The sequence below is a fragment of the Bombus impatiens genome, unplaced genomic scaffold (assembly GCF_000188095.3).
Source record: "Bombus impatiens unplaced genomic scaffold, BIMP_2.2 scf_0225, whole genome shotgun sequence".
NCBI classification, from domain to species: Eukaryota; Metazoa; Arthropoda; class Insecta; order Hymenoptera; family Apidae; genus Bombus; species Bombus impatiens.
The window spans coordinates 1,352,567-1,374,448 of NT_176644.1; the positions used below are offsets into that span (position 1 = coordinate 1,352,567).

The 21,882-nt window shown below is 39.0% G+C and overlaps 1 protein-coding gene and 1 long non-coding RNA gene across 15 annotated transcripts in view; both read left to right on the forward strand.

The window, feature by feature from the left end:
- The window catches only part of LOC100749521 (arfGAP with SH3 domain, ANK repeat and PH domain-containing protein), a 52,172-nt gene that overhangs the window by 8,918 nt on the left and 21,372 nt on the right, over positions 1-21,882 (forward strand). For 2 of the 14 annotated variants that reach the window (XM_024366585.2, XM_033320038.1), the window contains exons 2-3: positions 6-152; positions 6,865-6,917. The exons of 3 other annotated variants lie outside the window; for them this stretch is intronic. In XM_024366585.2, coding sequence (XP_024222353.1) covers positions 53-152; positions 6,865-6,917 — 153 coding nt within the window. In that variant the 5' untranslated portion in view covers positions 6-52. Of the gene's footprint in view, positions 1-5; positions 153-178; positions 762-6,864; positions 6,918-13,408; positions 13,779-21,882 lie in introns of those variants that run through there. 9 more of the 14 variants (XM_033320037.1, XM_033320041.1, XM_024366586.2 and 6 more) reach the window with 8 other exon arrangements.
- On the forward strand, positions 3,176-5,790 carry LOC112212587. The gene is made up of 2 exons (XR_002946419.2): positions 3,176-4,402; positions 5,118-5,790. It is a non-coding gene; the product is annotated as an uncharacterized LOC112212587 (long non-coding RNA).

Sequence of the window (21,882 nt, forward strand, 5' to 3'; positions counted from 1 at the left end):
TCCAGGAAAACTACGCACCCGCCGTTTTCCAGCCGCTCGATCTCGTAACCGCATGCCGCGGAGCTCGGTCGTCCGTGACGAAAACTTCAACGCGATGACTTTCTTCGCGACGCGCGTTCTCAAACGTTGCGCCATCGACTTCCGCTTCCCAGGTAAACCGTGGATTCGATCGCGATCGCCAGGGAATTGCGTTTCAGTCGGGCGAGGAGGGAATTTTCATCGGTCGATTCGTGACTTTTTCTTCAAATTTACAGAGTTCGCGAGGTTCGCAGAGTAGCAACGGGTGCGTCGTCCACGTCTTTCAGGAGGAAAGTTAGCACGCGCGTACGGTTTCCCTTTTAGAAGCTTTGCGACACGTTACGAGGCATTTTTAGGGCCGTTGCACGCTCGTGGTTACCACCAAGTGCTGAGTTTCTCGATCGCGCGATCTACGCACACGCGGGGTCGATTCGCGATTCTCGTTGCTTACCAGCAACAAGATCGGAAAATTCTCTTTACATTTTTCCGAGAGACGATCGCGAACGTTCGCCGATCGTGTAACGCTCTGCCTGTCGATTATGCGTTTCCAGATAGACGCGGGTATCTTAGAAAATTTCCAACAACGAGCTTAGAGAGAGAGTTGGTTTTCCACGACTCCGCGAAGAAATCGCGGACGTCGAGTCTTGGAATAAAATTCTGTTCGTACGCGGGAAGAAATGCGTTGTACAGTTTCTTCTTTATTGGACTGCGCGGCCAGGGGAATCGAGGACAAAGTTGTATTTGTAAGTGACCTGTTCTTCTTACTTAGGCTTTGTGCATGGAAATCTTCGTTATCACTGGCTGGCGATAGCATATATGCGTGTACGTGGTTGGAAAGTCACGCAGTCGTGTACCTACGCTTTGTAAATTGCACAATCGTATTTCGATATTACACCGTTAGATCGCCATCGAGCAATTTATTTATAGCCATCGGTAGTTTCTGCTTCTCTCGTCGTCGTCGTCTTACACGTTCAAAATTAATGTAACGCACGATGGCTGGCAAAAGTACTGCAACCTACTTGCCATAGGAAATTTTGCTGTCCGCGTTATTTTCGAATTTCATTAGCACCGTGGTCAGACACAGCGCTAGCGATTGTCTTGCTTGAAGAAACTAACTTGGAAATTTGCGGATGTAGAAATTTACCAAATGTTCGTCGCGAACATACGTTTGCTAAAAAATTACTCTACAGCGCGTAATAATAATATTTTGTCAATGCCACCTAATGACAAAATCCGTAATCACTTAGTTGCCAATATTATTAATAGATAATTGATCGTTTAAATTTACTTTGACGATGTCTGAGAAATATATATGTATATACACGTAGCTGTAGTTGCGTTAGAAATGTATTTACATGTGCAAAAGGAGAAAAAACCTAGTTAAAGATTTAACTCTGTTTTGTTAATTTTTTATTTCACAATTAGACGAATCTTTCGTGTAAAGTACGATGCGTTGTTCTCAATTACTTTGCTTAAATCGTTCGTTGGAACACCGATATCCACATTTGCAGATAAATTAAAATATAAGTTTGTCAAACATCGAAGCTTCGTGGTAGCTTCGGCATAGTAGGTAAGCTTGTGTCGGTTGAAAGAGAAAAAAGACGCGTACTATGCAAGGTTTCTATTTCTTGGAAAGTTTAAATTGCAAATTCTATGATTCACTATTGCACGAGTAGGCTGATACTCGTAAGCTAGCTATATTTAAACATTTTTTATTTATAGCCAGGCGTAGAACGTTGGAAAAAAGTCACATTGTATATCGCGTACATCTCAAGTTGGAATTTACATTTGCACTTTATTATTTTCGTAAGATACGAACGCGCGAAGTTGCATTTTCCAAAGTTGGTCACGTTTTTTTTTTTTTTTTAAACGAGTATTTTTTAAACACGATAAATCTTTGAAGAATTAACTGTGTGTTTGTAAAAATGACGTTTCTACGTCTATGCGTTGATAAATGAAAATAAAATTTCGATCTAAGATACGGTAACATGTTTTTCCTCTAAAATCTGTCGAAGAAGATATTTCGAAGAAATAAATGTCTTTTTATCGCATCGCTCGTTCTACGTTTTATCGCCTTATACTTACGTAATATTCTGCAATTTGTTAGACTAACATTTTACAATATTTTTTTGCGTATTAATATTAGAAAAAAAGTATGTCGTATCTTGCGTCGTTATGGATCATTTAACACGATTATGCAATATCTTCCGAATGCCTGATTGACGATAAGCGAATGTAAATAGCCTCGTTCAGCTTCTTTCCTACTGTATCGAAGACACTGGTACATATCGTAGGTTCCTTGAAACCGATAAGATTGCCAACTCAGCTTTACGATTCTTTATCTTATCCAGTAAACTGATACACTTATTTTAATATCTAACTTAATTAGCGTACACAATGCGTATACAGGGTGATTGGTAACTGGTGGTACAAGCGGAAAGGTGGTGATTCTACGCGAAAAAAGGAGTCGAAAATATAGAATAACAATTTTTCGTTCGAGGCTTTGTTTTCGAGAAAATCGACTTTGAATTTTCGCTCGGTACGCGTGCACTTTATCGCGTCTCGTTATAACGGATCTAGATCGTTGTCTCGATTGATGTCATTTTAAAAATTTTTTAAATTTTTAAATTTTTAAATTTTAAATTTTTAAATTTTTAAATTTTCAAATTTTAAATTTTTAAATTTTTAAATTTTTAAATTTTTAATTTTTAAATTTTTAAATTTTTAAATTTTTATTCTATATTTTCGACTTCTTTTTTCGCGTAGAATCACCCCCTTTCCGTTTGTACCACCAGTTACCAACTACCCTGTATATCATTGTACATCTATTGTTCCATCAAGCTAAAAAGACATTCTACAGGATGTTATTAGGATAATAACAGATACATACTCTATAGAACACATTACACAAATTATAGATAATAAAATAAGTCATTTTATAACAAAAAAAATAAATAATTTCTTCAAATCTTGTACAATATAGCTAAATTGTACAGAACGTAGATAGAGAAAAGTTGTCATTGTTAATTGCACTTTATCGCGTCTCGTTATAACGCATCTCACTGTAGATCGTTGTCTCGGTGGAAAAATTTAAAAAATTAAAAAGAAATTTTTTATTCTATATTTTCCACTTCTTTTTTCGCGTAGAATCACATGCTTAACCTTTCGCACTGGAGGTCTTTTTCGGTGGGGCGTAGCAGCTACTCCGGATGATTTTATATAGAAGTTAACTCGCAAAAAAAATTATATTCTAATAACTTGTCTATATTTACACGTTTGGAAATATGATTTTGTAATATTAATTTCCGTATTTTTTTTATGATAATTTATAAACCATTCACCAAGATGCGTTCTTCAATATAATTAATTTCATTTTTCAACAGTTGAAAATCAAGTTCATCTTCGTTTCAGCTAATTTCACTTGCGAAGACTAGTTTTTAAGGGTTTCTAAACTATAATACCTTTGCCATGATCGTCGAATCCAAACTAAATTTGGAGACGTTGTCAGAACCATAGCTTCAAAGGCATATGGGATTAAATATTTGATCTCCATTTTAAAGTCTAACGCCTTACGCTTGCTAACAAAGAACGCAAACAACTAAGGAACCAATTTATCTACCAATATCGCACCCATCAATCGCAGATGTCGAAATCTAACGTAAACAGGGACTGTCGCTTCTCGCTCTCCACTGGAGTTGCAGCTCGGAACACCGTGGTGGCTGACAGTCGCCTCTCGAGTGCAAAGGGTTAATTAAGTTCAAATATATTACGCTAATAGTACTTTTACTAAGCTGATAGTACTATTACGTTAATAGTACCTTTTTCACGCGATTGCCAAACGAAAAGTTCTGTATCGCGAGAGAGAAACGTAGAATCTATTTGGTTTGGCAACTAAGTGATTGCGGATTTTGTCAGTACCATCTAATGACAAAATCCGCAACCATTTAGTTGCCAAGCCAATGTTTGACGAACGTTTCGTTGGAAAGCAACAAGGGCGCAACTTTTTCGTAGCCATCGTAAATGGACCCAAGGCGTATCGGAAATACGCTCTCTCGGCGTCGCGTAAAAACAGGAATTCAATTCCGTTGCCGGCTAACACGAGCTCCGGTTAAAAATAAGCTTTCCAGCTAAAGCAAACCCGCGGAATGTTAATTCCCTGCTTTCGATCGGATCCTGCAATTAGCTCTAGCAGACCGCTGATTCCGTAAAACAGCAGAGTTCCGCATGCGTTTCATTACAAGCGTATTCTTACTTTAAATGCGGCTCGAAGCTCGCGAGTATTAGATCGATTTGAAAGTTCTGTCTGTTTGGTAGTTTCGGTTTTCAAGGAAAGCAGATCGACTGTACTTTTATTCGTCGAGTCTACGATACAGTGTGCGTACGTGTCGGAGGTGCAGGGACAACGGGCCTTTCTTTTCGTATTTTGGTAAGATTCCCAATACTTTGGTCCAAACTATTCGTTTTAGCTGTACTTAAATAATAGAACCTAGAAGTAGTTGTCGCGATACGTTCTGATTATGTTTGCCCAAGGTTTGTGACAGTGGGCTTGGGGTCCAGGTGACACGACTGGTCGCCGAACGTAGCCACGGTCACAGGATGAACGTTTTACTTAACAGTAGAAGTACCAATATCGAGGGATTCACGCTGTGTTAACAAACGAGCCCCGGGGAAGGAGCTGTGACGACTCTACGCGGGTCTGCCTAGTAACGGCGCCTGGAATTTTGTCGATAACCCCTATCGATAGGCAATTGACAAGTGTGATCGTGTCAGTCTTTTATTCTTACGATCACCTTGGAGAGTTTACACACAACGTCTGGTCAATCAATCAGAAAGATACCGTGCGTCACAGCTAACGTAATTTTGGGTTTCAAAACATATTCAATTGTACAAAGAGTTATCTCGTTGACCGTGGATTCGTTTGAACCTAAGAACATCGTCTTTACTTTAAGGGTGTCTAACAATCACGTTAAATCGTTAAACCATGTTAAATCAACGCTTGTACATATAATTGAAAATATAAACGTCATTGAACGACAACGATGGCTTGTTCTAATGAAGATACGCAACGCACCCCTAGAACTAATGGCAACCAATCAAAGATATTTTTATCTTGCCGATTTATTTATTTTCCATTCTATAAGAGTCTCTTAGTTTTTGTCGTTAGAACATTTCTATCGATCTCTCCGTTTAAAAAAAAAAAAAAAAAAAAAAATCGATTCGTCGAGTGAAATTTTTGCCAAGTAATTTCTAGATTTTTTGCTAAATTGCCAAGTATTTCCATTTATATTTTGCCACTTCGTTGCGTATGTCATCGAGTCACAGATATTTGGCAATGTGGTTTCTTCAGTTTAGTTTCTTCCGCAATTCTTCAATTTTTAGACGTTAGACGTTAGATTTCTATCGTTTTCCGCGTATCTCGTCCATAGAAAGAAAATCGCGAAAATTACGAGAATGTATACGATTTAATCAAATATCTCGATTTGCTGGAGAATTTGTAACGCGATGCAACAGCAACATCGTGTTTCTAATATTACATGCGTTGTCCGTGTTTTATGAACTTCCCTTCCGCGTTAAAAATAAACGTTTATTTTTTTTTTTTTTCAAAGGGTTCAGGAATATTTTCACCGCTATTTCCACAATTTATAACATCCCTCTTAGCCTATTCATGACAAGACACCTACCCCATTCGTCTAACCTTTTATTTCGAAGCTCGTCGAACTATTTGTTCCAACGAATCACTTCGAATTTCCAAATTGATCCAAAAATTTGCTTTAAAAAAAAAATTGTACTTATATGTAATAAAAAGATCCGTCTCTTAGCTATCTTTTGAGTAATTTTTTAACAATTGTTACTCGTCTAAAGTAACAAAATAGCGTCGTTATTTATTATATTCGTTCGGTAGTAAAATACAGAATAAAATTTATAAACAGAACTTTCCAATTAATCTAATATACATATACAGGGTGGTTGGTGGTACAAGCGGAAAGGGGATGATTCCACGCGAAAAAAGAGGTCGAAAATATACAATAAACAATTTTTTTTTAATTTTTTTTTAATTTTTCCACAGAGACAACGATCTACAGTGAGATGCGTTATAACGAGGCGCGATAAAGTGCACGCGTACCGACCGAAAATTCAAAGTCGATTTTCTCGAAAACAAAGCCTCGAACGAAAAATTTTTATTCTGTATTTTCGACTTCTTTTTTCGCGTAGAATCATCCCTCTCCGCTTGTACCGCCAGTTACCAACCACCCTGTATATTTGTACTAAAAATCTTGTGTAATTGTTATATATATTTTTACATCTGCTTCAAAAATAAATATAATTATGATCGTTGAGTGCCGTTACAGTGCTAATGATATTCTGAAATATTTCCTATAATATAAAAGGTGTCTACAAATGTTCGAATATTTTGCCTGTGGGCGTGTGTAGTTTAAGCTTTTTTCTTTTTTTTTTTATTTACTAAAATTACAATCAATTCTCGCGTTGAGAATGTAGTTTAAGGTGAATTTTAAATAAACACTAAAAGAATTATTAAGCAAAGAAGGATAAAGTGACGCATTCGAACAACTAAAATTTCAAGAAGAAAAGTATCCGGCAAAACGTTTAACGTTTTTCTTTTATTGTTTTTTCTTTTTTTTTTTTGTATTCGCCGATCTTTACGCTCGTAACCGCGGCGAAAAGAGTTTTGTTCACCCGATAGGAATACGCTTCGTGTCGGTTCCGGACTCGACGAAGATCCGCGCGAGCGAACGAGCGAGCGAGCGAGCGAACGATTTCGAGCGGAAACGCGGCTCGGACTTTCCACAAGATTTTCACTCGAGTGCGGCGTATCGATTGAAATAGTTGCAGGAAGCATGTTGCGTGTGCTTACCCTCAAAGACGGTAGAGGAATGCCGGTAAGCTAATTCCATCGACATGAATTCAAGCAGCATGCCACGTATTGGATTTTGCGTAACCGGTCGTTTACATGTTGCCGACACATTAACACGCTCCAGATAATTTTTTGATAATTGTTCAACCGGCTCGAGGGGTTCTTTGATACCGCGGATTCTTTCCTCGATCGTCTTCTTTTCCTCGATTTTATATTTACGCGCTGTCTATATATAACGATCGTTACGTATAAATATTTCGTTGATCATCATCGTCATCGTCATCGTCGTCGTCGTCGTCGTCGTCGTCGTCGTCGTTGATCGTTGTCGTCGCATTACATCCTTCTTAAGGTACGTACAGTGTGCTGCGTGTAATTACGGACGAGGAAAAGCACATTTTCCGCCTCGTTTCTTCGATATTTCCGGAGAAATCACCGATCGTGCCAACGTGGATACGTTGAACGAAATTATTTTTGCAAAGGGTAGATTTAATTGCTGCCCCTCGTAATTGAGACGGAAGATAAAAGGACGATTTTTCAGCGAGACGATGCTTCGATTCGTACAGCCGCCAGAACGAAAAATATTGATTCGAAGATTTCGGAATAGAATTACTATCGCGACCAGTATCGTGCCCTCGTGTCCGGAGCCGATCGAGAGAACCGGCGGCCGATTCTAGCGAGGAAAATTTACGATCGAGAGAAACCATCTGTAGGAAATATCGTTGGACTTGAAAGAAAAGAATAAAATCCGCGTGGGGCGAATATTCGAAAGGGAACTTTGGATAAGTTGGTGGTCAGCGTACACACAGATTGATAAAAGTGAAGGAAGAAGGAAAAATCTACCAAATATCAGACGGAAACGTAATAAAATTAACACCGAGTTTATATGTTTTTTACAGCCAAAGATAAAAATTCAGGAGAAAATTTTCATTCGTTGTACCTTCAGTTTTGTTTTACCTTATAGCGTTGAAATTATACGGACGATTTTGTTAATTTTCGTTTTAATGTTACGAACAAAATTTCAACATGGGCTTCAGTTCTTAATTATTTCCCAATTAATTAAGTAAGACACTCTCTGAGACTCGAAAAATCGTATTCCTCGCGCACATCTCAGCTTCTCTGTCCAGAGAACAAGTGATTTCTTGACTATCGGTAAAAGAAAACAATTATTTGTTTGATATTTAACCCTGGCGTCCTCGTCGTTTCTTCCTCGCGGTTGTATCTCCTCGGGTAATCTCCTTCTTTCGAACTATTCTACCATTTTACTCACAGAAACCGTGGAATACGCAAAGAACACAAGAATTCAATTGGATGGTAAAGTTTCGGATGATAAAATATCTCATCGTTTATTCGTCTAACTTTGTATAAATTCTTATATTATCCGATTAATCAATTTCTTATTTTGAATTAAATTTCGAATTAAATTTTGAAACTAGTCGTTGAATTTGAAAGTTAACGTTGATAATATTATCGAAACGTAACATCTGCCATATTTCGGGTGATATAGAAGCGAGGAGGACAATAGGATCAGCCGAAAATACGAAAATACCGGTATTTTATCGACACAAAATTGACCGTACGCGTTCGTATCTGGGGATGATACTACGCGAATAAATACGCATCGATATTTTGTTGCGCAGCATTTGACTTTAACGACAGCCTGTAATCGGCGTGGGACTCGATCAGTTTCCAAATAAAGAAAGACGATTTTGTCAGATTCTGCGGAGAACGGTCGGTAAATAGAAACAGAAGGAAGAGAAACAAACCTTTCGACGCAAGAATTAATCACTGCCACGCATATAAGGTATCAAAGAATATTCAAAGAAATTGAAAGAAAATCGATCTACAAGTACCTCTACGCGTTCTCGTTGGAAAATGAGAAATCTGATTTTTGAGCATTTGCCAAATCTCCGTCGATAACTGAGAAGCTAGCAGATTCGCAGATTTTTCGATTCGTCTGTATACGAAATCGTAACGGAAACTGTATCGATTTGCAATCATCGCTTCCGATATCAATTCGCTACGATCAATTTCCGATATTAATTTTCTTCGGTGAAATCGTTTCTCGTCTCGAATTCATTTCAATCGTGAAATATAAAACGAAATATCTCGAGTGATACCGATTTCTGCGTCTCTCTTATTTGCAGCTCGTATATTTGCATCAATTCAATCTTGGAAATATCCCAATTACGAATTATACGTATTGTATATATTGTGCGTTAGTTCCAGCACGTTGCATTTTAATATAATAATAATCAATGTCTATAAATGATTAAATCGAACATAGTACGCGCCTGGAAAATTCAAACATTGAAATTCAGCTCGTTCCGACCACCGCGATACATTCCAGCGGAAATAAGCATTTTAATGGAATCAGTGGCGCGGAAATTCTGCACCTGCTCTATCAGCGTTTATTACACGAAGAAATTTCGCGTTACGTGATTTTTTTACACTTCCATTGCAAACGATGATTTTGAATACGATTTGTCGATGCGAACGCGATTAAATTAAATTTATGTCTCGATGAAAACGTGCGTGATGAGAGATATTTATTACTCTGGTCTTTTTTTAGTTCCCTTTTTTCCTTTCTTCTTTTTTTTCTTTTTTTCTTTCATTTTATTACAATAAACTAAAACTATTTCCTTAACCATATATATAGTCGCGATACCAATACGTTTAATTTTAACATCTTCTCACAGGAAGTTGTATAATTTAATCCGTAAATTAAATGATTATATCACACTAATAAATCTCCGTTAAACAAGCTTTCGGTATCGATTTATTTTTCTTTGGTTTCGCTCTAGTTCTACGATATGCGTACGAAATTTGCTGTTCTAACAGAAAGTAAACTCAAAATATATACGTTAACACCTCTGATGTTATCTAAGATGCGCGTACGAATTTGTTAGAAAATCTAATTTCTAAGTAACAAAACAGACGTATAGTAATCGAACGTGCCAATATGAAACTCGATATCAGACGTCGTGGATTTACCAGCGGTTTGAAAAAATATTCCATCGACGTTTTACTGCTTCCCCGTCTATTCCCTGTAACGCGATATCTTGTTCCCCCGTACGAGCAGAAATTTCAGTTTAGAATTTTCGAAGTGTCCAATGTGCTTCGTTATTCGCAATTCAGCGTATATACGCATCTCGTACGGAATTTCCGTAAATCGAAAAATTCATCGAATATCGTTGCACGATTTCTTTCATTCACTCTGATTAAAATCTCTGCAAAAAGTCGACTCAACGTTGGAAATTCAAAGCGCGCTTCGCTGGTCCAACGAAATATCGAAGCAATTGCGCATGCGACGTTGCAACCAAATACGCAAAATGGTGGCCACAAGAAAGTTTAAACTTGCGTTTATACGGGTTGTCAGGCGTAACTGGGACAAGCAACAACTTGGAAACAGTGAAAGATAAAAAGGAATTTCGTTAGAGAAAATTACTCGCCTCAGTGGCTGATAACTTTGTTTTGGAAAGTGGCCAAACGAACATTTTTATCGGTCGAACGTAGACAGTCGTACGCCACTTGCTCTTCAACGAAAAATATTCACACCGGTGCTCGTGACAAATTCTTTAATTCTACGATAACTTTTCTTTTCTTTTTTTCTTCCTTCTCGAATAATGCACAAACAAACTGGGTTTTTAATTCGACGAATCGTGAACAGACGAATAATGTTTGTTTGTTTTACGAAAATTTGCACTTGGGGGCGCCAACTTCACACACATGCGCGCGCGTGCGCGTGCGTTTATATCCGTAAAGAAATGCACAACGTTTCATACGACAAGGAGCGATTGTGCTCGTAAACCGGATGCTATGAATGGAAAAATAAATATCCTCTACGGCTTACGCTACGATATATTAAGATATCTTCTTGCCCAGCGTATTTTCCTTCGCGTGCTTTGATACGTCTCGTTGAAAGAGGTCGAGCGTGTCCGCCATAGTCGAAGCATCGCGGTTACCTCCATCAACGTTTGCAAATCGGTCCAGGTAAACGACTCGGATACGAACGACCTACCAAGGTCGCGCGGCCAGGAATTCCTTTCGTTCTTAGTTGCCTCACCTGGTTGTCGCTAGAGAGAGAAAGAGAGAATAGGAGCGAGTAAGAGAAGAGAGGACGGAGAGAGGTCGTGATGAAGCTGGTTTAGTGGTCTAAAGTGTGCTCGATTCTCTCTGGTCCCTCTACGGTCCTCCAGTGACTCATCTGCTTTTTCGTGTCAACATTTATTGCATGCTTGTTACGAGCCTACCGACCTGCATCTCGCTTTAATTAACTGCTTTCAGATTCGTTTCACGATTCATGGCACGTTTTCTCATCGATAGGATAATTATTTTTTTTTCTTCTTTTTCTGTTTTTCCTTTTTTTCTATTCATTTTTTTTTTTTTTGTTACATAATTGTGGTTAGATGTTTGACAAAATTAGCCTGTTAGAGATTAAAGCAGTGAAATAACGCGTAAAACAAGAGCTCTATCGTGGCATATTGATTTTTAGAAATCAATTTAGTCGCGTCGTAATATTCCATTATACGTGCAGCCGGTTATGAAATTTTGTATTTATATATACATTTATTTATTTAGTTATTTATCGTTTCAATAGAACAAAATGAATCATATATAATTCAATAAAAAAGTAATATAAAATTAAAGCTGTTCCGCATCTAGTATTTCCTTATAAAGCGAAAGAAACTTTTCGAACATCCTAATATGTTTTTTATTTATTATAATCTTTGCCTCAGGATGACTCGCGATGGTTTCCGGCTTACCTCGTATTTGCCACTTATCAATAATTTACGTACCGATATTCCACGGTGTAGAAACGAATTCTTCGCGATTTTTGCGTAAGGATGGGAAGAACTTGTTCTAATACATACAAAATGTTACATACGCCTGTAGAACTTTGCGTGCAAATAGCATGCAAGACAATGAGATCTGTGGAACGCCGTGGTGTGCAAATATCAAATACGACTGGCTGCAGATTCGCATGGCCGATGGAAATATCCGCGGAGAGAAAAACCTATTTTCCTTAACAACCGCTCGCGGTTCTTACGAGTGGAGAGCAAGCTGAAAAAGCTTGTCTGGTTGCTCGCGGCCAGCCTCGTTGAATGAAACACCTTTCTGCGGTTGAATCTCGTTCTACCGTTCGTGTGGCCCATTACAACCGGAATGGAAGCTGCCGATGACGCGATTTAATTGCGATTTATTTCCATGGAAACGATCGATTTTTCTAACGTTATTTATTTATTTATTATTTCTTTCTTTTCTTCTTTCGTTTTTAGATGTGTCGATATCTTGAAAATTTGATATCCATGTCTCTTCAAAATGTGTTAGAACGATAGAATATATCGAAAAAGTTTGATTGTAAAAATCCTAAGATACGAAAGGTTTATGGCTTAAAATTCTCGATGTTGTGGTATGTATATTTTACGAGACGCAGGTCAAATTACACTGCCGTATTCTAAGATTCGCCTGACAAAGTGTAACGGTAGAACGTTCCAAGAGTGTTTACATTTGTAAAGGCCGGAAACCAGGTTACTGAAGTTACAAAAAAAAAAAATATATATTTCTATAACGTGCTATAAACGACACATCGAAGAGGATAGTATGTTTTTCTTTATCCAGTGGGGGTAATAGCGTGCTAGTTATGGGATAATTAAGCATCAGGTAGTAGTTGCCCTTACCGACTGAAACGCACGACAAGACACTTAATAAGTTGAGAGATAATTTATCACACAAACATAAATCATGTAGCCGAACATGGGGATAATGCTGGATCAACTTGGCATACTCTGTTATGTTCACAATTATACGTTATATCGTATTATATTATATCTAATATACAGAGTGTCCTACCTAACTTCGCTTACCCTCAATCAGTTACCTGTCTTTGACAAGTGTACGCGTTGTCGCTTATTTACTGCCACACATTCCAGGTATACGCTTTTCAAAATTTTCAAAGAGGTCGCAACAGCTGAATGCTTAATTACTCTGCAACGGTATTGTTTCAAGGTTTTCTCTCGTAATAAAGAGAGGAAATGCGTAGATGACTGTATGATAGAAATATATTTCAGTATGCTTAAATACAAGTACAATGTGCATGCTAAGTCCGCAATTACGAAAACTAGCCTCTCTATGACCCGCTGTATTATCTGTGCAAGATTATGGCATGTTCCTAGAAAGGCTATGGGGTCGAGAGACCCTTCAAATTGATTGCCCTAAACAATACTCAGTGACTTCGAGGATTAAGAAAAACAAACAGAAAACAAAGATGTGGAGTTTCCTTTGAAGCGGCGCATTTATCCAATTTTGCCATGAGGTCTTGCTCAAGAGGTCTTTAGAGATTAAAACGACAATAAAATTTTTTAAACGGCTACCTGCATTCTTTTATTACCTGTTATTGTAGTATATTCGGATGTTTTCGGAGAGATTCGGGTCTTTTACGTTGTTCCTTTTTCCATTACACCGCAGGGACGTTTTCCATAATGCTGACCACGCTGATACATGGCATTACCAGACCATCACTCGAGGTTGTAGTCTCCTAACGTGTTCAGAACAGTCAGAACAGTCAGAACAGTTCCGAGTGAAGTTTCTTTTAGACGCTCCGTTTTTATCGCTTCGTCGAACTTTAAAATTTATATGTGAATAGTGGGTGCCGCGAGGGACACGAGTTTCCAGTGTTTTTTGAAAACGTACGAAGTGTGCGATGAGAAACGAAGGTTCGCGAAGAAGCTTTATCCGCGGTCGTAGGGAAAGTTTTGTAAATACATTTACTCCCGTGTACGAACACGAGTGGACCAGTAAACGAGGTTCATCGGCTGAGAGCAGCAGGAGAACCCGTTCCTTCAGTTTATCCCTACCGTCGTGTTGGCACAGCGAGGACGTAAGTGAGGTCAGTTCCGGAGGTGGGCCACGTTTATCAATTTCCCTGTGCCGGTAGCCAGCCTCGTCGCTCTTCGTAAGTTTCCAATTACGTAGAACGACGACGCGGCTTTTCGAGACGAAACGCGATTTCTGCATCGTCGCTGCACGATTGCGCGTCAATTGCCTCATTGCGTCTAATCTGTTTCGCGATAGAATTTATCTTCCTTGCTTCGTGTTTTTCGTACTTTTATTTTAACACTTTAACGCTAAAACTACCGCGTCAGTCGAAATGCGGTAGTTGTACAAGTGAAAACATTCCATGTTTTCTGTATACTTTTTCATAAGAAATCGCGTCGTATCCGCTTGTACGTGCCATTTGCCCGCATCCTATTTACGCGAAATAAACCCTCGACGGTTCACAATGCCTCGGATAATCGAGATTTTGTACGTACGAACGCATCGAAGCAAATACTTGCGAGATTACAGTTTCGAACTTTCCGTTGGAAACCCGCCTTGAGAAGTTACGAAGCAGCCAATCGACGATAGATTTTCGTAAAGAGATGGCGTATCGCTATGGCGATAGCCACAAAAAAGTGTAGACGAAGGTGCACGGCTCGAATTACAAATTCGCGTTTCAGCGTGCAACAGATCGTTCGACGAGGCCAGGCACGCGAGATAAGTTTGTCCAACGCGAAGGGGTCGCGTTCGTTGACGACGAAACTCGAGACTGGAGTAAACACAGAGAAAGACGACATTCGACAGACGCGGCTCAGTTTCGGTAGCGAAATAACGCGTTTAACACGCTACATACACGTGCTATTGTCGTGTGTCTCGCGCGGCTAGAAAATCCGTATGTACGCGAGCAGTCGCGTCGTTTTAGTTGCTGCGCGCGTCCAACTAAAATTAGAAAACGTAATCGCGCTTGTCAGCCGTGTTTTAACGGGTGGGAGACGCCACAAAAAGAGAAACGCGCGCTATGGAAACGCCACGGTATTTAGTCGGCGATAAGAAGTTTTAATCCATTCATATCGCAACCTGGTTCAACGAAATCTGCTCTCTTTAATCTGCTTAAACGCTTAACTCGTCGAGGATGAATCGTCGTTAAACGAGATGCCATACGTTTCTCCGCTTGTTCCCAATCTTTTGTTTTTTATTTCCTCCCCTTCGCTTCTTAACGTTACTTCAACCCTGTTTTATATCGTTACATACGTACAATGTGGGATATCATTGAATAAACGATGGTTTAAATAGTCGCTTAGAGAGAATGAGAGAATGAGACGTTTGCTGTTTAACACTAACCTTACCAGATCCGGTGAAACGACCGGTTTCAAGATTTCGTCGTAAGAATTTACATAGAGTTAGACGAAGAAAAGAAATAACGATGAACGTACGGTTTTTAATTAAATTTTGTAACCGGTCGTTCGACCGGACCTGGTGATGCCGGTGTAAAGAATTCAAACAGAAAACGAAAGTAAATTACTTGTTACTCGGACAAGTCTAAACACGCTGTGTTGAAATAACGAAATGAATCTAATTAATTAATCAAAATTAATTATTTACAAATATAACGTTCCCATCAAGGGAGATTGCCGTGAATTACAATTTGTAATTTCTAATGACGTTTCGTATCCACGACGAAGCGAGTAGGTTGAAGAGAAGTAACTATGCTAATTTCACGGACAAAGTGACACAGACGAGACGAGACCAGAAACTATCTATATATAATCATTCGTCGTCCTATTAAATCCGAACTAGGAATAAGGTTTCGTTCGTAAATAGAACAGAAACAACGATCAAGTTATTTTTGGCATCGTTCAAACGACTTTCGTGCAAAGGTAGAAAATTTACCCATACCAGCAAACGTGTACTTTTAATTTGTCCAAATATCTGCAGATTGGCGGCCTTTTTCTTACAATCTACCACTTAACGTACGCACACGTATCTCGATAAAAGTTTGCCATAACGAACGTTCAAATAGCTTCGCGAGTCACTGTGCGTTTAATATTTAATTTCGTACGATGTTTCATACGCGCGTAGGGATACGGAAGCTGGCGGTAGAGTCATCGAGTTTCTGTCATTCTGTCTTCTGTTTTATTCAATTTGTTCAGCGACTCTGGCTCGCTTGCTGTACGCCTCGTATGAACAATAGGAACGTTCATCGATCCGAACGTTTCCATTCCAACTTTCCAATTATACCTCGAGTGACGTCTTCGTTCGGCAAACAGCCGCTCTCCAAGATAACGCGCGACCAAAGGAAAGTCCGTCGATTTAATTCTCAGCGTATCGACAAGTCTGTTAAGTCTCGGCTGAACAAATTCCATTATTATCGACCGAGTTTTGCTACCGGCCAGGTGCTAATGTTACAAATTTCCTGCCGCTATCCGAGCCGGCTCTCTTTTCGCTTTCCAATCTTTACGCCAGGCATCTCGGACTTGGTAAGACTTTGGTAAGACGTAGTCACCGAGATACCCTACAACTATGTTTCGTAACCGTCCATTGATAGACTTGTTGACAATAGCAATGAATGGAGATGATTTTTCTGATAGACGCTAATTGTAAATAAAATGTCCCAGGTTACTTTCAATTTTTTTTTATATTTAAATCGAACATTTGTTAACCGTCAGTTGTTAAAAAATAAAGTTTGCATATTCTCTCTTACGTTAAAATGTGCAATGTGGTTTAATTCGCTGAATCCTTTTTGCAACTAAATTCGATAGAAACAGAAAACAAGGAAGAAATTTGAAGAAATTCGTTGTAAGATTGCTCGATTTTGTTATTATTATCAATAATGACAATAATAGTGCGCAGATTATTCGCGACTATTTCTTTACATTCAGTGGCTTATTAAATTCCCTTCGATATTTTAATCTCTTTACGGAGGCTGATAATATTCTGTTGGAATGATCGATACGAGGATATCCTTGTGATTATCTTCGACATTGTGTTCCTTTTCTTTATTCGTTGCACACAGAACGCTCTATGATCATGTCGCTGATCGATAGTTCCACGTTGCAGATGTCGCGTTTAACAGCACCACCATTTTCTAATATCTACATATATATTTATGTCGGTTCAGTATGTTCTGATTTTATCCACGGTTATTACGGTTTCACTCAACTTGCGATTCAACTCTTCGAATCGTAGAAGTCAGAGATCGATTTACGAACCGACGTTGCATCACGTAAATTTACATCCCACGTTCGCTAGCATATCGCCTCGATACGTTTCAAGACGTCGAACCACCGATGTTGCGTACGGAAAGCTAATTCGGTTCTTTCGTCGCAATTTTTCCTATTATTGGATCAGTCAGTGCGTTTCCAAAGATATTCTCGCGGCGATGTGCGCCAATGTAAGCACGAAAATCTATCTGTCGGAAGTTTTTTCGATCTTGTAAAACGGTAATGAAGCGATACTAACGCAACAAAATTCTCGTTTCTTCTCAACCAGTTAACCGCGTTCCACGTGTACACGCGTCAATCGGAATGAATATTTCGGTGCGGTTGATGCGTAACATCGGCCGCTCGGAGAGATCGTTCAGATTTTTGAAGAATTTAACGAAACGATAAATTTTGCTCGGTACCTCTGCATCGGGGAAATTGTTTTCAAACGCATCACGCTGAAAAATGTTACCAGAAGTTTCTTTAAATACTCTCGAGAATTTTTAATAAAATATTGTACTCGTCGTACGCCGTTCGGAAAGTTCGTTCGAATTTTTAACTCTTTGGTCGGTGTAAAGAATCACATTGAAAAGTTTCTCGCCGACAAACCCCAGAGGTTGCGGAAGAATGGAATATTCCAGTCGCGTGAAAGATCGAAAAACTCTTTGAATCTATTCGATGGCTGCAAAAATACACGACGACTCGAGCTATTTGCTCGTCGATAGGATCCCCAGAGTGTCGATCACAAAGCTCGTAAGAGACTTTGAAAACTAAATTCCGCGGTTAACTGGCGAGACACCTACGTCTGTACGTCGTCCTGATACGAATCGTACGCGGCATGTTTCTGTCCATGCCACGTTTTTCCACCAACAAGGCGCTGCAAGACGCGTACGTTCGTCGTACGTCGCGCACCTAATTTCTCTGGCGCGTGCAATCGTTTCGCGTACAGCCGTTGATAGCGCGTTTGCAACGCTAAGTGCACGTACGAGGGACCGCGTGCGCGGCGATAATTAAACGTTGCACGTGTTCCCTCGTAACGCTGAATTGAATAACCGGCGACACGAGGTACGACGATAAATATCAGATAGCTTTGGATAAAGTCGACGCACAATGGCGAGAAGGAACGCGCGTATTTCACGAGTAACGAGCAAACCTCCCCTCTCCTACCCTGCCCTTGCGTTTTTTCCCTACCTTTCGAGCCGTACCAGTCGATCGCACCAGCGACAAGATACACCGGCCACCACGTATCGTCGAGCACGTTACGCTGACACGACACTTTGCTCGGCGATTGTTTCTCACGAAATTCGCGTTTTCCCTGTTTCTCATCGGCGACGAGTCCTCTTGATCCCCGTCGCCTAGACTAGATGTGCCAACCGATGTCGACGCCGACACGACGTCAGCAAGGAAGGTTCCATCTTGCCCCTTCTATTCAGCAGGATCGACGATATTCGCGTACAGTTGCAGCGACGCATACATGGACGCGTTTATATATACAATAACGTTGATTTTTAGGGTAAATCGGACGATCGATTCTGGAAAATTGAGTTTTCTTTGGGAATAATCAAATTAAGTATATATAAATATAAATAATAAATTAAATTCTTGGGGTAAATCGGACGATCGATTCTAGAAAATTCAGTTTATTTTGGGAATAATTAAATTAAGTATATATAAATATAAATAATAAATTAAATTCTTGGGGTAAATCAGGCGATCGATTCTGGAAAATCGAGTTTACTTTGGGAATAATTAAATTAAATATACAGGGTGGTTGGTAGCTGGTGGTACAAGCGGAAAGGGGGTGATTCTACGCGAAAAAAGAAATCGAAAATGTAGAATAAACATTTTTTTTTAATTTTTCTATCGAGACAACGATCTACAGTGAAATCCGTTATAACGAGACGCGATAAAGTGCACGCGTACCGACCGAAAATTCAAAGTCGATTTTCTCGAAAACAAAGCCTCAGCCGAAAAATTTCTATTCTATATTTTCGACTTCTTTTTTCGCGTAGAATCACCCCCTTTCCGCTTTTACCACCAGTTGTTACCAACCACCCTGTACATAGTAATTTAAATCCTTAGGGTAAATCAGACGATCAATTATGGAAAATTCAGTTTATTTTCGGAATAATCAAATTAAATATATATAAATATAAATAATAAATTAAATTCTTGGGGTAAATCGGACGATCGATTCTGGAAAATCGAGTTTACTTTGGGAATAATTAAATTAAATACAATAACAGTTAATAACAACAAATCTATTACAAATTTCACCCGGGGAATCGAGAATCGATCTTGCAAGTCTTAAATACCGTTCTTCTCTCGTGATCTAATCTATTCAGCAAAATGACACTGTAATGAAACAAGGCAAAAGTAAAAATATCGGTTGGCGGGTAATTTGAATTCTATAGAATTCACATATATACATAGACGATGTTAGCTGGCGATTTTCTTTTTAAACATCGCATTTTTCTTCTTTACTTTCCTTAGTTTCCACGTTTGTCTTACGTCGTTCCCAACAAGCGATCAATTTTCTCGGAAGACTTTGCAGACAAACTCGGCAAAGAACGTTTTCCGTCAACCTCCTATTTTTTTGAACGTCGAACCGGCACAGATGGTCCGCGATTGTTACAGTTGCTTCAGACGTAGTTTCACAGCGTTCGTCGCGAGATTTCGTGATCGATCGATGACAATAATCTTGACGATGAGCGACGACGATAACGTCGGGTCGCGCATGGCTCCCATCTCTGTTCTTAACACGAACCCTATCAAGCCCGGTCGAACGACCGGTTTCAAAGTTTAATTAAAATCGTACAATTTTATATTTTAACTTTATGTAACAATCTTTATGTACAATCTTATATTACCTGATTATCCGGTTTGTCAATTTCCATTGATAGAGAAATTTACATAAAGTTGGACGAACGAGAGGAATAACGACGAATGTACAATTTTGAATTCAATTTTGGAACTGATCGTTTGACCGGACCTGCAAGCGTAACTCTGGCTGGCAAGCACTTTCGAAACGTTACAGAAACACGAAAATGTCCCAATTTCGTACTATTTCATCACGAAGACTCGAGAAAGTTGTACAAAGCGGCGGAAAATATTTCGAACATTGATTTACGATATGATCGATCGTGTACGGATAGAAGAAGATTGGACACAAAAAAGACTAGAATTTTAGCATATACCCGAGATTAACTTTACATTAACCTTAACAAATAGAATGTATACCTGGAAGGGTCTGTAGTAGTACATTTTGGTCAAGGTTGAATTGGCCGCAAAGTTGCTTCTAGAATCCCTATCGATCGTTTTAAAGCACAGGTTGCAGATATTTCATCGGGAAGCGACGTAACATCGAACGAAAAAGGCGCGTTCAAAGTGTTTAGAAATTTCCAACTTACGGGAGAACGTAATTTAAAAACAGCTTCTCCCAAAATACGTTAAACGTTCTTCAGACTTTTCTAATCCGTGGATTCCATTCGATTTACTATTTTTCTATCACCAACTGTACGTTCAAACGATGTATTGCTTTTAACCGGTTACCCGCTTTCGACGAGTATGCTCATCGCGAAGAAATGGCGATATTTCGTGCTGCGACGAGCCCTGTCGGTAACAAAATTGAGAAATAAAACGATCGTTTCGTTACAATTTAATTCTATGTTATAAGAGCCACGCATACTCTGCGTTCAACCAGTATACTCGTCGTCGTTTACTTTTTGTCACGCGTTTTAAGTACAAGCTTTTCAAAGTTTTCAAAGAGGTCGCAACAGTTAATTGCTTAAATAGCTCAGTATGGTAAAACCGAGAATAAAAGGTTTTGCATTACAACGTCGTTATTGTATCTCTTCCGCTAACTATATCCAAGTTGCTCGTAAATACACGTACGATCTTCTCACGTTTCGTATTAAAAGTTTCGAGGAATGGTTGATTTCATATTTTACATTTATCGGACAGTTGACCCTCGAAGCCCCGAACACTCCTCTTATCGAACACATCTTCTTATCGTCACGCGGTAATTAAGAAATTTTACGACTATACTGGCGAGTTAATTTATCGTTTAACGTGGTGCCATCGGTCGGTTAACGATCGACGCGTCGTTCACGGCTTTTGTCGCACCACCAACCAATTAAAATAGGTAATTGAAGGCTTAAACGCGGCTTTCTTGCGTTAATTAATGTCAGCCAGGAAGTCGTTGAATTAATTAATATCATTGTTTCCCCTCTGGAACGCGTCACTATTTCGGTTATAACGGGCAAGTCGATGTAACGTGGAGCAACTCGAACAACAGATATTCGTCTCGTCTCGAACGCGTTATTTGTATCGAAAGTAAACGATTTACTGTCCGCTAAGATCGTTCGTCGCAAGAAAATGACACGAATGCAGAGATAAGTGTACTTGGAATTTTACATTGCCTTTAATTGAGAAAAAAAATAGGTTGATATTAGAAATTTAGAAATTATAAATGAAACATTTCCAAGGCGCGATTCACAAAGTTTAGCAATTCTAAGTAACTTGTAGCTTCTCGCTTTCTGATTGCTCACTCATCGTGTCATTTTGTGAAGTCAGGTTAAATACCGAAATTGGATCAATTTTGAAACGTTTACACGTAGAACGTTTCACATGCAAAATTGCAAAACGTTTCCTACGATTGGATGGAATATAGGGTGAATAATAAAAGAAGGTCGTATAAACGATGTTTCAATTCCTCCCCATTTTTTTTTCTCATTTTGAATAATAATAATAAGCGCGTAAAATTGATCCACACGCTGTAAAATATATCTTCGTCAGAATATTCCGCAATTTGCAATTTCCGATGCCAACAACCGTCCATCGAATTTTATTCGCTGTTTACCATCCGATGAATTCCCAAGCGAAACAATTTGATTCTTCGGCCAAAGCAGATTAATCGAAACTAACCGAATTGAATTACAATTCAATTTTCGATAGGAAGAATAATTGACAGAT